The sequence below is a fragment of the Nilaparvata lugens genome, chromosome 5 (genome assembly GCF_014356525.2).
Source record: "Nilaparvata lugens isolate BPH chromosome 5, ASM1435652v1, whole genome shotgun sequence".
NCBI classification, from domain to species: domain Eukaryota; kingdom Metazoa; phylum Arthropoda; class Insecta; order Hemiptera; family Delphacidae; genus Nilaparvata; species Nilaparvata lugens.
This window is the reverse complement of record NC_052508.1, coordinates 71,799,812-71,813,711: the sequence shown is the minus strand read 5'-3', so window position 1 is coordinate 71,813,711 and position 13,900 is coordinate 71,799,812. Positions and strand designations below refer to the sequence as shown.

The following is a 13,900-nucleotide window of genomic DNA, read 5'->3' as shown; positions in this document are numbered from 1 at the left end:
AGATATGAGCGCCTAAAGTTTAACATTTTGGGACAGAACATTCCAAATTCGGTAAGAGATAAATCCATGGGATTTAGAGGATAGATTCTTCATAGTATTGTTGATTTAGAAAAACAAAAATTTTCTGAAAATATAAATTTCTAAAATAGTTATTCAATTTACCAAAAATAACTTTTAGTTGAGTTATTTTTGGTAAATTTAATAACTTTTTTCAAAACAATTTTGTTTAACTAGATCAACAATACCATGAAGAATCCATCCTCTGAATCCCATGGATTTATATCTTACCGAATTTGAGATGTTCTGTCCCAAAAATTCAAACTTCAGGCGCTCATATATCAAAAAGTAATGATCGGGAAAAAAATTTCCTGAGACAACTTTTTCATTTTGATAGCTTGATGATATAAAAATCGAAAACTTTGGAAAATATCACGAGTAGAATGTTTATTTTTAGCCTTTGCACAGCCTTAACCGTGATTAACTTTATGAGAGAACCAATCAGAGAAGGCGTTTTTGAAAAGACTCTGGTTCACGTGGAATTAATCACGGTTAAAATTCAACCGGCTTTTGTGCAACCGACACTCAGACCTTATTTTCTGTCAACTTTGGACACATTAACGAACAAAAAAAGAGCTATATAAGTTATCAGTGTTCTGTCCTTCTTCTAACGTCTCAGACGTTATCTTCTATCAATCAACTTTGGATATATTAAGGGCCAGACCACATTAAGCGTATTTTCAGGCGTGATCCAATCAGCCAGTCGGAGAGCTTCTGGCCCTAACGAACAAAAAAAGAACTATAAGTTATCAGTTTTATTTTTGTTCTTCCAACGTCTCAGTCGTTTCCTGTAGCGGAAAATGGAGGCTCTAAAAACATCTGAAAAACGCTTAATGTGGTCTGGCCCTAACGAACAAAAAAGAGCTATAAGTTATAAGGGCTATTAGATAAAATTTATAAGTTATTAGAGCTATAACGTCTCAGACGTTATCTTCTATCAACTTTGGATATATTAAGGGCCAGACCACATTAAGCGTATTTTCAGGCGGTCACCCAATCAGCCAGTCGGAGAGCTTCTGGCCCTAACGAACAAAAAAAGAACTATAAGTTATCAGTGTTCTTGTTGTTCTTCCACCGGCTCAGTCGTTTCCTGTAGCGGAAAATGGAGGCTCTAAAAACATCTGAAAAACGCTTAATGTGGTCTGGCCCTAACGAACAAAAAAGAGCTATAAGTTATAAGGGCTATTAGATAAAATTTATAAGTTATTAGAGCTATAACGTCTGAGACGTTATCTTCTATCAACTTTGGATATATTAAGGGCCAGACCACATTAAGCGTATTTTCAGGCGTGATCCAATCAGCCAGTCGGAGAGCTTCTGGCCCCAACGAACAAAAAAGAGCTATAAGTTATCAGTGTTCTTGTTGTTCTTCCACCGGCTCAGTCGTTTCCGGTAACGAAATATGGAGGCTGTCCGCAAAATATCGGCCAAAAATATGTCGTCGTTCACGAGCTGTCAAATTAGAAAGTCCCGGCTTCCTCAGTCGGAAGCTCATCTTTTTCACTGTCTCCTTTTGCACATTCATGTAGTCCGGTTCCCGAGCCAACAGGAGATTGTGGAGCACACAGGTGGACTTCATAATGGTGGCAATACTAGTAAGGTTCGAAGTGACCGAATTCCACATGAACTTCCAATGCGAGAACATTATATCAAACGTACGATCACAGATCTGGAAGGTTTTCTCGAACTGATTGTTGAACTCAGACTTCCAGGGGTCCTTTGTGTAGTCGCGTTTGGAGTAGGGGCGCAGGACAAAGTTGAGGAGCGGATAGTTTTCCGCCCCCAAGAACTCGTACGGTGCTTTGACGTTGTCACTGTTGGAGAGTACTATAGGTGCGGGGATTTTGAGGTACTTGATCTGCCGGTAGAGCGGCGATTCCGTGAACGACCACTCCCAGCCGTGTTTCCCGAAACAGCCGACATCGGTCAACAGTATCCGGCAGTTGGCGCCGGCGATGATGTGCAGGACTACTGAGTAGTTGCTCTTCTCGGCCAGTGACTCGGGGTTGTCCGGGCACTTGACTCGCACGTGTCTGCCGTCGATGATCCCCAGCACGTGCGGGAAGCCAGTGGTCGATTCGAACTCGTCAGCCACGTGCTTGAAGCCCAGCGCCGAGGGGACCGGCATGTAGAGCGGCTGCAGCTCGGTCCAGACCGCCTCCGCCGTCTCTAGGATGACCTTGTTCACCGTACTGCAGCCCAGCTTGAATGAAGACGCCAGCGACGAGAACGACATGCCGACTGTCAGGTACCTGTCCAACACAACAACAAAATTAATTACAATCACAGATCAAATTGTTTATTAATTCTTATCGGCAGAGAGATTCAATTCAAATATCTTTATTCAAATATAAAAAATCCTTCAAATATATTTATTCGAATATAAATAATCTAAAAATAATTCAAATAAAATAAGTGAATTGTAGATTAATAATTACATGAATCATCTCTTTTTCTTTTGAGTTTTTAAATTATTATGAATTCATTCTAGTTTTTCTGCTCTCTTAGTATTTAACTCTTAGTACTTCTTCTTTTCGGAATGAAATTTTATTTTTTTTCTAGTTTTTCATACATTCCATATGTTTCTTTTTCTTTATTATATTTTTCTATTTTCGACTGAATCTCAAGCCACTAATTATAGCCGACTGATTACTCGTTGCCATCGCTCAAACTACTTAGTTTTGCTGGTAACGCCAATGATAATATTATAATCGATTTTTAAATGGAAAATATTTTAATTTTAAGTTTTTGTAATGTATTATATATGAAATTTTTTATATTTTTAACATTTGTAAAGTTTGTTTAATGATTTTGGCAATAAATATTTCTTTCTTTCTTTCTAATCCTTCAAAGATCCTTCTGAATGTTCAACAAAATCATACTCCGTACAAAATAACTTCTGACTTGGGATGGACATGCGCAGCAGAGAAGGCATACAGCGGTAGGGATATAACGGCGGCTATGTTGCCGTTTTGAACCTGCCACCAATCACTGGATCACTGCCATCTCAACTATTAGGCTCAACTCACACTTACACGACTCAGGTCGAGAAGAGACTCGACTCTAGTCGAGAGCATGTGTTTCCAAATGGTGACAGTCAGACCAGTCGATTCTAGTCACCTCGTTTTTGTACAAGTAGAGATATGCCTATTGACCAGTAATACCTAAATCGATAATCAGCCAAAAATGAAACATTCAGTAGAATAATAAGTTGCTGAATGTCCTGAGGTTCATTAATTCATCTTGATTAACACTGTTTACAGAAGTCGAACACTTCATACGCTAGATTCAAGTTTATATATTACATCCCTGATTAAGCTGATTTACGACTCACACTGGCGCACAAGGAATCTTCCTTTTGCCGGTGTTTTTGCCTCACCTACTGTACTTATGCATGTGATCATAAATTGAATCTTCATTTTAAAACTATTGTTTGTAATGTAGAGGATATCATTTCGTTATTATATCTAATTAAATAAATGTATGTATCTTGGTTTAAGTGCAGTAGCATATACTTATATTTATTTTTTGTAAAGTCTGTGTCTCAACTCACACTTACGCGACTCAGGTCGAGAAGAGACTCGACTCTAATCGAGAGCATGTGTTTTCAAATGGTGACAGTCGCGGAGACTAGAATCGACTGGTCTAAGTGTCACCATTTGAAAAACATGCTCTCGACTAGAGTCGAGTCTCTTCTCGACCTGAGTCGCGTAACTGAGTTGAGCCTAACAGTTTTTGTTGAATTACGGTACGTGTTTTGATTTTTTTACGCCATCGATCCCACAATTGTGAGTAATCGATGAAGCAGAAGGTATTAAAACATTCTCTAATTTCTAGTGCGTATTCAAGCGCTCATGTTAAATTTACAGAGTTTCCTCTCGGAAAGTCTTCAGTCGACTGACTAATCGACAAATTGGCAACTGCGCTTCTACCTATGACTGTATACGTCACAGTAATTGGCTGATCTCCCTACATTTCTCTTCTCTACATAATCCTCCAAGTCGAAAGTTATTTTCTACAGCGTATAATCACAATCATAGATCGAAATATTCTTAAAAAACACTTCACTCACGTGGGCTAATTTTTAACAAATTAATAAAAACAATAGAAAAATCTTGTAGTACCCTTTATTTTTTTAAAACTTTAAAATAGTTCAACAACTAGTTCCGACCTTAACTTAGGTCATTTCCAGATTTCAACTTGAAAATTACCTAAGTTAAGGTCGAAACTAGTTGTTTAACTATTTTAAAGTTTTAAAAAAATAAAGGGTACTACAATATTTTTATATTGTTTTTATTAAATCGAAATTCTTATTTATTCATGTGGGCAGAGAGATCCTTTTGGATGTTTTGCCTTGCCGTATTCCCCAATGTTAACGAATGGATACATTGAACTGTCGGCCCCTGCTGAAGTATGACAGTCGTAAGGCCCATTGACGGCTTAAATGTTATATTCAGGCGAGGTGCAACTTCCGTCAGGAACTCCCCATTAATAAAAGCAATACGTATTTTGTTATTATCATTACCCATTTCCTATTAACACTAATGATTATGGGTTATGTTGAGAATAAATAAAAGGGTAATTGATATCTTTCAAAGACCTGGCTGCACAACAGCCGGTTAAATTTTAACCGTGATAAATTTCACGAGAACCAATCAGAGAAGGCGTTTTTGAAAAGACGGCTTCTCTGATTGGTTCTCGTGGAATTAATAACGATTAAGATTTAACCGGCTGTTGTGCAACCGGCACAGTGTTTAAATTATTAATTTACTAGCGTATATTCAATTCAATTCAATTTATTTCACCAAAACACAAAAACAGTAAAAAGATGTGACAATCAGAAAAAAACAATAATTATTATTCTAAATATGCTATCTATATCATCTATCTGTAAAATACGGCTGGAGGTGAAGAACTACTGGCATAAGTGAAACACTTGTTCGCCAGTAGGAGTAGAGACTCAACTGTTTCTAAATCTTAAGCTAATAATTTAAAATGTATATAATATGTAATTCAAATTAAAAGTGGCTCCATTGATGATTAATTAATTTTTTTGTTTTCTGAACAGTCTTTGTAATAATAATAATACTGAGGGTGATGCCCACATAAGCTCTCAGGCTTGTGCGTGGGTAATTGGTGAGAGGGATTATGATGAGAGATGACGAATACTTTTTAGGTAGTAGGAAACGACGGCTATGGTACCCTCAATCAAAGGCGACGACGACAAGAATTATCAAGTACGTGTCAAATATTAAAATAAAATGAAAATAGCTATTTGTGGAATGATAATCTATTCATAAATTCATTCATTGATCAGATCAAGCAACACAATATTCAGAAATGAAACAAGTTTGGTTGAGATCGTATGTAGCTGAAACGAAAATCTATTAAAATTGTCAGAACGTTTTTTCTCACCATACACTCAGGAAACAACTAATTAAGGCTCGATTCCCACATATCATTGCTTTAGTGAGGTCCACGTTATAATGGCAGTGTTTAATTAGCAATGGTATTGCTATCCTTGTCTATCATTCCACAAACCGGATAGCGCTATCTCTTTCTCACTTTGCTCTGTTGCTAGATCTTCTTTTAACAATATAGAATTGGTAATAAATTAACAAAATATTTCATCTTAATTATGAAAATTTATTATGAAATTATTGAACAATATAATATAATTGATTACTTTAAACGAGAATGAACAGATAATATTACATCAATAAACCTGTATCAGCCACCGTCTATAGAAGGCATAGATAGAACAGAGGTTTGGCAACGTTGTGCTCCTATCGTTTTCCATTGCCATTATAACGTGGACCTCACCAAAGTCTAAGTTACCGGTACATTGAGAATATTAGTTCAAATTGGACTATTCACACATGCTCAGCCGTGCTTTTTAGAAATAGTACAATCAAAACTCATGGAAATTATAATTCAACAGTGACGAAGCTTAATAAATAGCCGTGAAAACAAAAAATAATCACAAGTGAATTATCCTACTGTACTATGTTCCAAATTTCGTGAAAATCGTTCGACCCGTTTTCGAGATCCGTTCAACATAAATAACCAGTTATAAAAATATAAACAGATATACAGAAATTGGTATTAAGAGAGCATTATTTCCAGCTGTGTAATCAATCAGCAAGAAATATTATCGAGAAATTTTAATGGACTTGATCAAAATAATCTGATTTGTTGACATGACATGATAATCATAATTTTCAAAGTTATTCATTATTTGACAATTTTAAGTGATTAATGAGTGTTATTTTGTTATTCAATTTGGTTTGTAAATAATCTAAATTAGAACTTTTTTGTTTTTAAATGTTTGGACTGAAAATTGAACCTGATTTAAGTGTATGGAACATAACCTACTTTCTGAACTATTTGTAACTTAGTATATAAATCAAAATTCGGGGAAGAAACAATTTGGGCTATGCCTGTTAATCCTTCCCCAATCATTTTAAAGAATTGTTTTGTGTTTATCAATAGTTGTTTATAAATAAATTACGAGCGAAGCTCGGTGGCCCGATATTATACTTTATTCATTCTATAGAACGTTATAATGGCAGTGAAGAAAGATAGGAGAACAACGTTGTCGATCCTCTGTCTTGTCAATGCATTCCATAGACGGTAGCTGATACAGGTTTATTGATGTAATATTATTTGTTCATTATCGTTCAAAATGATCAATTATATTTCATTAAGCAAGAAATTATATTTTTCAATGAAATATTTCATTAATTAATTATCAATTCTACATTGTTAAAAGACGATCTGGCAACAGAGCAAAATGAGAAAGAGAAAGTGCTATCAGCTTTGTTGAATGATAGACAAGGATAGCAATACCATTGCTAAACAAACACTGCCATTATAACGTGGACCTCACTATAGTCCTTTCATTAACCCTCCACCAAACCCCTTTATTGACCCCTCAACTGACCCCCTTCATTGACCCCGAAGTTTTTGGGTAAAAGAAAGGAGACGGGACCGCGCTACCTGTCCACTGTTCTATTTTCCAAAAAGGTGCATCCTCTAACTCTCGACTAGTATACTTCACTGTCCTCTGATTCCGCTTCATTACTCTCATTAGTGTCCCCGTGTGCTTTCTTGAAGGCAGTTCTAGCTGGTAGCACCAACTTATCTATTACTTTGCATCTTACATCTGTTACTTGTATTTTCTGCAATTATTGGATGTAAATCAGTGATCAAGTACTTTTAATTATTGTATTGAGCCCGATGGCTCATTTGATGACACTCAATTTGCTCACAAGCTGTATAAAGACTGACTTGTGTTACAGACAATTCTATACTTATTGAACGTACGATTTTTTGGCGTCCTTTTAGAATCTATTAGATTGAACAAAGCTTGGCAATCATACGATGTGTATCATGTGTTTGTCAAGTCCCATTCAATCTCGTAGAATGTATAACAAAATGTATGTTTAAAAATCAATTTGGGCTTTACAAACCAGGTAATTTTGACTAAATTTGTACTTGTCATCGACAGTAATGTGTGTTTATTCAATCACTGTATGCTACCACTGGTTTACAGCTGAAAAAAGTGCCTTCAAGTAACCACACTGGTCCACCAATATATTGCTCGGAGTGGAAACCCTAACAATAGACCACGAAAATGTTGAAATTCATTAATAACAATGGGTGACCAATGAAGGGTCTCTAGAACTTCTACCTGTCCATCCATTGTTTTCGGCGGCCCCGTCTCATTTCTTTATCCCAAGTTTTTTAATAGCTGTATTGAAACTTCAAGGAAATTTTCACTCTCAGCCGTAATAAAAACCAACGAAAACCTAATGCCACATCCACATGTTGGCCCAATGCGTACAAATGAACGACCAGCGCCAGAGTGTGGATGGGTGGTTTGCCAGAGCTGGCCTTCATTGGCCATCGCTCCGATTTCTGTGGAACGGAGGCCAGCCCACCGGAGACCAATAAAGGTCAGCGCTGTCAAACCACACATCCACACTTGTCAACTAATGCGTGCTGTTCCCTGTTAGTTCTGTGCAATTGAGATTTTATATGCCTTATTGTTATTGTGTAAATTTTATAGTTTATTGTGTTCATTTTCATTATTTTCTATACACCATGGATATCATGATGGAGCACTGGTCACATTGCAGTGTAGATGGCAAGACCAAGCCAGCTTACAAGGATGGTTCAGCCACTGGAACAACGTGTGGACTAGGCATTATACTGTCAACATAAAACTACTTTCCAGAAGTTACAAACACCAACAATATTTTATACATATTAGGCCGGTTACAGAGCTCGACCGACCGTCAGTACGTACGTCAGTCGCGCTTGCCTTTTCCATAGATATTCCACGTATCCGTACGGAGCAGGACTGACGGCACGCATGCGCACGGTCAGTACTATGCGTTTTACACTGCTCGTGCGCATCCGTTCTATCGGTCGACTGACCGAAACAAATCTACTGAAACAAATAGAAGCTTTCAGAGCTCGAGAGCTGTACTGATCAGTAGCCCGATCGCCATATAACCAATGTGCTGACATCTCCGCCCGACAATCAGCTGATATTGAATAGCATAAAGAATAAATTCAATCAATTGTGTCATACATGAATTCAGAGTTTTTCTATACATTTCTTCATTCATTTATAATTTTTTTTATTGGAAAAATCATATATTATTAATATTAGGTTATCTACATTTACATGATCCGTAGCTTAAAGTGACTGCAAATATTTCCAATGGTAATACAAGCTCGAAACAACTCATCAAAATTTCTGATGGACATTCTGAGGTAGTTAAAAATGTATTTTCATCCCCAAGCAATGATGAATATAATGGTTCTAAAGTCCATTTTAAATTCTCTTTGGGCGACCATCGGGTGAACCTGATATCTTTTAATCTTTCGTTTACGAAGATGATAAGCTGCAATTAAACAATCTGTAAAGGCGTCTTTTACGAAGATGATAAGCTGCAATTAAACAATCTGTAAAGGCGTCCATTTTTTGAGTCAGAAAAACTGATGTTTGGATGCGTATGGTCAGGATGGTACATACGCATACGCACTGACGCTCGGTCGAGTTCTGTAACCGGCCTTATAGTTCCTAAAGGAACTAGGATCAAATACCTTGCTAGTTTGGTGGGGTCAGAACTGACCCCAAGTTTTCAGAGCGTAAAATTAATGGGAATCAACAGAGATATGACACTATTACCCTCTGGTACTGTCTGGTGGACACTGTGAATACAAAGAGTGACAGCGCTCAGGCTGCCCTAGAAAGAGAATTAATAATGTAAAAATAATTACATTGGGGTCAAATGACCCCACCAAACTAGTTGAGGGTTAATTATGATATGTACAAACCTTAAAAATAGCACCAGCCTTTCTTCTGCAGCAATTGGCTTTACACTCCAGTTGGTGTATTGCTTTGTCAAATGGGGTTTCAGTTTATCCAGAATGAACTCAAATGTTTCAATTTCCATACCTAAATAATCACGAAATTTGTCCCTGTCTTTTACAATATCTTGGTAAGTGGTGAAAAACTCTCCTTTCTCTCTTCTGTCTCTATTTGATTGCCTAACTGCAACGCGTTTCATTCTAGGTTTCTTAGACGGAATAGGACAATCAATTTCATTTGAGGTGCTGATACTTGAATTATCAAGAGTTGAATTTTCAGTTGTTATTTCATTGGACATGAAATGTTCGCCTGATTCTCTTACAGAATTAACCTGTGCATCGTTTGTAGTATCATCTTCTGCATTACATTCTGAAGTGAATAGCTCTTCTTTAATTTCTTTGGGCAATGAGGAAAAGTTCATACTAGTTTCAACAAATAATTCTGGAGAGAAACACTCGATAGCTGCGTTTCCTTTGGACGCATTTGATGGGCCGGAATTATTTGCACTTGAACTGGCCATTGTTCACCTAAATAGTAACCTAACAAAAAACAAATTGTGATTGTTCACTCGATGAAAACAATTAATTCAAGTTCCACCATTTCACATTTTAATTTTTCATTGTATATCACAAGCCGACAAACAATATAAAATTATGAAAAAATGCAAAATTAGATTTTAAAAAAGTAAAACCTAAAATCCAAACAGCAGAACATCATCCAAACATTGAAATTCCTAATCGACATCAACAAGTGTCGATTTGATGTATCGATTTCATAAAAGTTATACGAAAGTTGATGGACAGTAAAATTTAAATGATAAATGGAAAAAATACAATAATTTCATTAAAATTAAATTTAATCACTCTTAGTATTGAAATCAAAGTATTTCAATTCATATTAAGCTACATCCAAGGAAAGTGCTTTTGCAAGAGTGGTATTCCAACAGCTGGCTGTACAGTAAACAGCTGGGTAACTCAACACAATAACATAACCTAGAACTTCTTTTACATTTTCTTTGCTTTATCACTCTTATCACAACTTTTTTATTGTCATTTCTATTTGATTTATTATATTTTAAGCTTACCTTTATACTTTTTACCACTCTTAATGTTATTTCTTGTTATCAATCTGTCACTTTAATTACATAATTGTAAAGAAACTTTCCAAAATAGATGCGTGTTTATTCAAATTTAGACTGTAGTTATTTTGCAAAATGCCTTATATCTCAAAAGTGTTTCTTCAAACTTCGTTTATCTATTCATCTCGAACCAGAATGAAACCACATTTTAGAACTATCAGAGCCAGCACTGGAAGTGATTCCTCCATTCACTTGAAGCTTATGTCTACTGCAACATCTTCGGGTGTCAGGTATTGAGTTTGTTTGATATTGTTCAATATAAATTATTCTTAATATTTTTTCAAGTCAAATTTTATTTTTATTAAAAATTGCTATTCATATATGATTGGAATTTATTAAAACTTGGAACAAGTCGCTTGCAGTCGTTGAATTTTTCATGGGTTCTGTTTCATTTTTTTGTTGTACCCAGCTAATGATAGCATATATGTCGGCACACCATTCAGCCGCTTGCCACTTTGAATCTCCTGAGAGGACAAAATATTTTTTTTATTCAGACCTTCAGATACTTGGTGACCCACTGATAACTGGTTGGTCAATGTAATAACTTACAAACCCAAGTAAACGAATTTACAATACAGAAAATATATTACCTGCTGCAGAACCTACTTTTTTAATTCAAATATCCAATGTCGTGATCAAGACCAGGTCTTCCTAGAAAGATCGTGTCAAATAATTAAAAAACCTGATACATTAACTGTAGGCAGCGTCACAGTCCAGCAAAGCTTCCATCGAACATCGAATAAATGATCCAATTTATTAATAAGCTTTTGAAACAACTCCTTCAAATGAGCCAATTTCATAATGAGCTTCTGAACAGATTGACTTAACGTGCTCTAACTAAGTTTGGCAGGCAGTTGAACATTCGCACCGCCACTGGAAAATTGTCCTTCACTCTTGACAGGCGAAAGCGCGTCACATCCAGGTCAACCCCCCTTCCAGTTTCATTTGAGTGCACTTCCTCCCTTCTAGTAAATGTGCAGATGTTTTCCTGACATGTAGAAGCGATGACAATATGTACGGGCCATGAACTGTATAAAAGCCGAAACGTTGGAATATGGGTTGGCAGTGTGCATCATACTCACTAAACGTCATTACACAAAGTGCCTTTTTCTGGAGCAGGAGTATGTCCTTCACATGCGAATGTTCCCATATCAAGATGAAATACTGAATGTGGCTGGAAAATACTGCATGGTACAACATCAGCAGGCGTTCAACGTTCAACACTAAGTAGTCCCCTCATCTTCTGAAGTAGATAAACAACTCTTGAGAGCCTCCTGCAGACCTTGGAAATATGAGACTCCCTTGATAATTTGCTGTCGATATAAAAACCAAGTTTCAGCATCAAGAATGTTTGTTCTACTCATGATACACACAATCCCCGAGTCTTGGTCTCATTCAATTTCAGCTTGTTATTGGAGAACCACTTCTTGGCCTCAGAAAAGACCTCCTGTGCTTAGAATTTGGCATCATGGGGCCGTCTGCCCTGACCAATGATGGTGGTGTCATCAGCAGAAAACAAGTTAGAACCATCCAGGTGCAGATCGTTTATAATCAACAGGAACAGCAATTGATTGTAACTTAACACTTTGTAATTTGTTTTTTCTATGGCAAATAAATGAATTTTTTTTAAACATCTTTATTGCCCATAAAAACAAATACAAAATAAAAAACTTACAAAAGAAATATTCTAGATTATAATATTATGCTATTTTACAAATAAATTAAAATTACATGGCACCACCCAGCAAGGGCAAAACCCTGACCGCTGAGTGAGAGTAAGATTTGAGTGAGAGAGTGAGATTTATTTACATTACAATATGAGGGTACCAGGAAGAGATACTTCCCATAATAGTCTTCTTGACACAACAAAAGTTACAATTCTAATATATTAATAGTATAATATAATATACTATAAGTCTAATCTAATATAGAAAATTCACTAAATTTGAATTCCACCGAAACATGACTTGTAAACACAATTGAAACATATGCTTATACGCCCAAAACGGTTCCAATTCTAATTTATACAACAGTCCAAATGTAGCTAGGTTATGTGTCACCTCAACATTCTTCAGTTACACACTCAATTTACAATTCAAAACACTCAAAAATCATTTTTAATTTAAAAATACTTCTAAATTGAATAAATAAATAAGTTTATTTGTTTAAAGCGTTAGCTCATACAAAGAGTTGCTCTTACATTAACAATATTTCAACTTTTTACATGCTATTTAAATAATTGCATACCATATCAATAGATAGATAATAATACTATTATTTCATTTTAACGGTTTCTAACAAATTTTAAATTTTTACATGCTATTGAAATAATTGCATAACACATCAATAGATAATAATACTAATGTTTCATTTTAACTGTCTCTAACAAATTTTAAATTTTCACATGCTATTTAAAATAATTGCATAACACAACGATAGATAACACATCAATATAACTATCCATAACAATATGACGATAAAACAAAATTAGTGCAACCAAACAGTCCTAATAACAATAGAAGTGACAACAAAAACAAACAATTGAATATCTGGCATTTCAACTTAAATCTTCAACCTGTTGTGTCCATTATTAATTCCCTAATTCTAACCGCACTTCGTGTATAGCTATATAAATTTTTAATTTCCCCTGTGCTAAAATTTGACAACAGTACCATTAATTGGTCTTCGACATTGACTACATTTTGAATATATTTGTAAGTATATTGCCTCCTTGCGTCTGCATACATAGGGCAGCGCACTAAGAAGTGTGACTCTGTTTCGTCTTCTCGCAAATTACAGATTGGGCACAATTCTGTTCATGGCGTGGTCATAAGTATGGCCACAAGTGAACAAGTCAAGAACATAAAAAACTGTCATAAGACAGGTCAAGAACAAAAATACACATCAAACACAAAAAGCAGCAAGCAGAAGAGGCAGCAAGACTAATGCAAGAAGTATCTACTTACAGTCTGAGGATCACAATCATAGAACTCCCTCATAGAATAGAAGGGGTTCTCCTGAAGGAAAGCCCTCAGTCTCCTCTTCAAGACTGTCTCTGGCAGAGTCCTGGCTGAAACTGGCAGCTTGTTCAAAATTTTAGCTGGCTGGTAGATGAGGCTGCTCTGGGTCCTCTCTAATCTACAATATGGCAGGTCCAGCCTCAGCCTGCCTCTGGTGCCATGATCATGCACATCACCCCTGGTAGGCAAAGTACGGACACTGTGGAATGCCTTTATAGCTGACCTGTAAATGTAAAAATTGAATACAGTGAGAATCTTTTCACTCACAAAAAGAGGCTTACAATGCGCTGAAAATTCTGC

At 36.1% G+C, this 13,900-nt stretch overlaps 1 protein-coding gene across 2 annotated transcripts; it reads right to left on the bottom strand.

Moving 5' to 3' along the window:
• Nucleotides 1–458: 458 nt before the first annotated feature.
• LOC111048258 lies at nucleotides 459–10,170 on the bottom strand. Of its 2 annotated transcripts, XM_039429231.1 has the most exons (3): nucleotides 9,409–10,170; nucleotides 1,406–2,309; nucleotides 459–1,230 (listed from the first exon to the last, which is right to left on the bottom strand). In XM_039429231.1, the coding sequence occupies exons 1-2, from the start codon at nucleotides 9,960–9,962 to the stop codon at nucleotides 1,409–1,411; spliced, it is 1,455 nt and encodes a 484-aa protein (XP_039285165.1). In that variant the 5' UTR covers nucleotides 9,963–10,170; the 3' UTR covers nucleotides 459–1,230; nucleotides 1,406–1,408. The 2 variants fall into 2 exon arrangements, with proteins under 2 accessions (XP_039285165.1, XP_022189822.2); XM_022334130.2 differs by having other exon boundaries at nucleotides 459–2,309.
• Between the last annotated feature and the right edge of the window lie 3,730 nt (nucleotides 10,171–13,900).

Coding starts and splice junctions, on each gene's coding strand:
- LOC111048258 (XM_022334130.2), bottom strand. CDS start 9,962: ATGGCCAGTTCAAGTGCAAATAATTCCGGCCCATCAAATGCGTCCAAA. Junction 2,310..9,408: donor AGGCTGGTGCTATTTTTAAG/GTTTGTACATAT, acceptor TGTGTTGGACAG/GTACCTGACAGTCGGCATGT.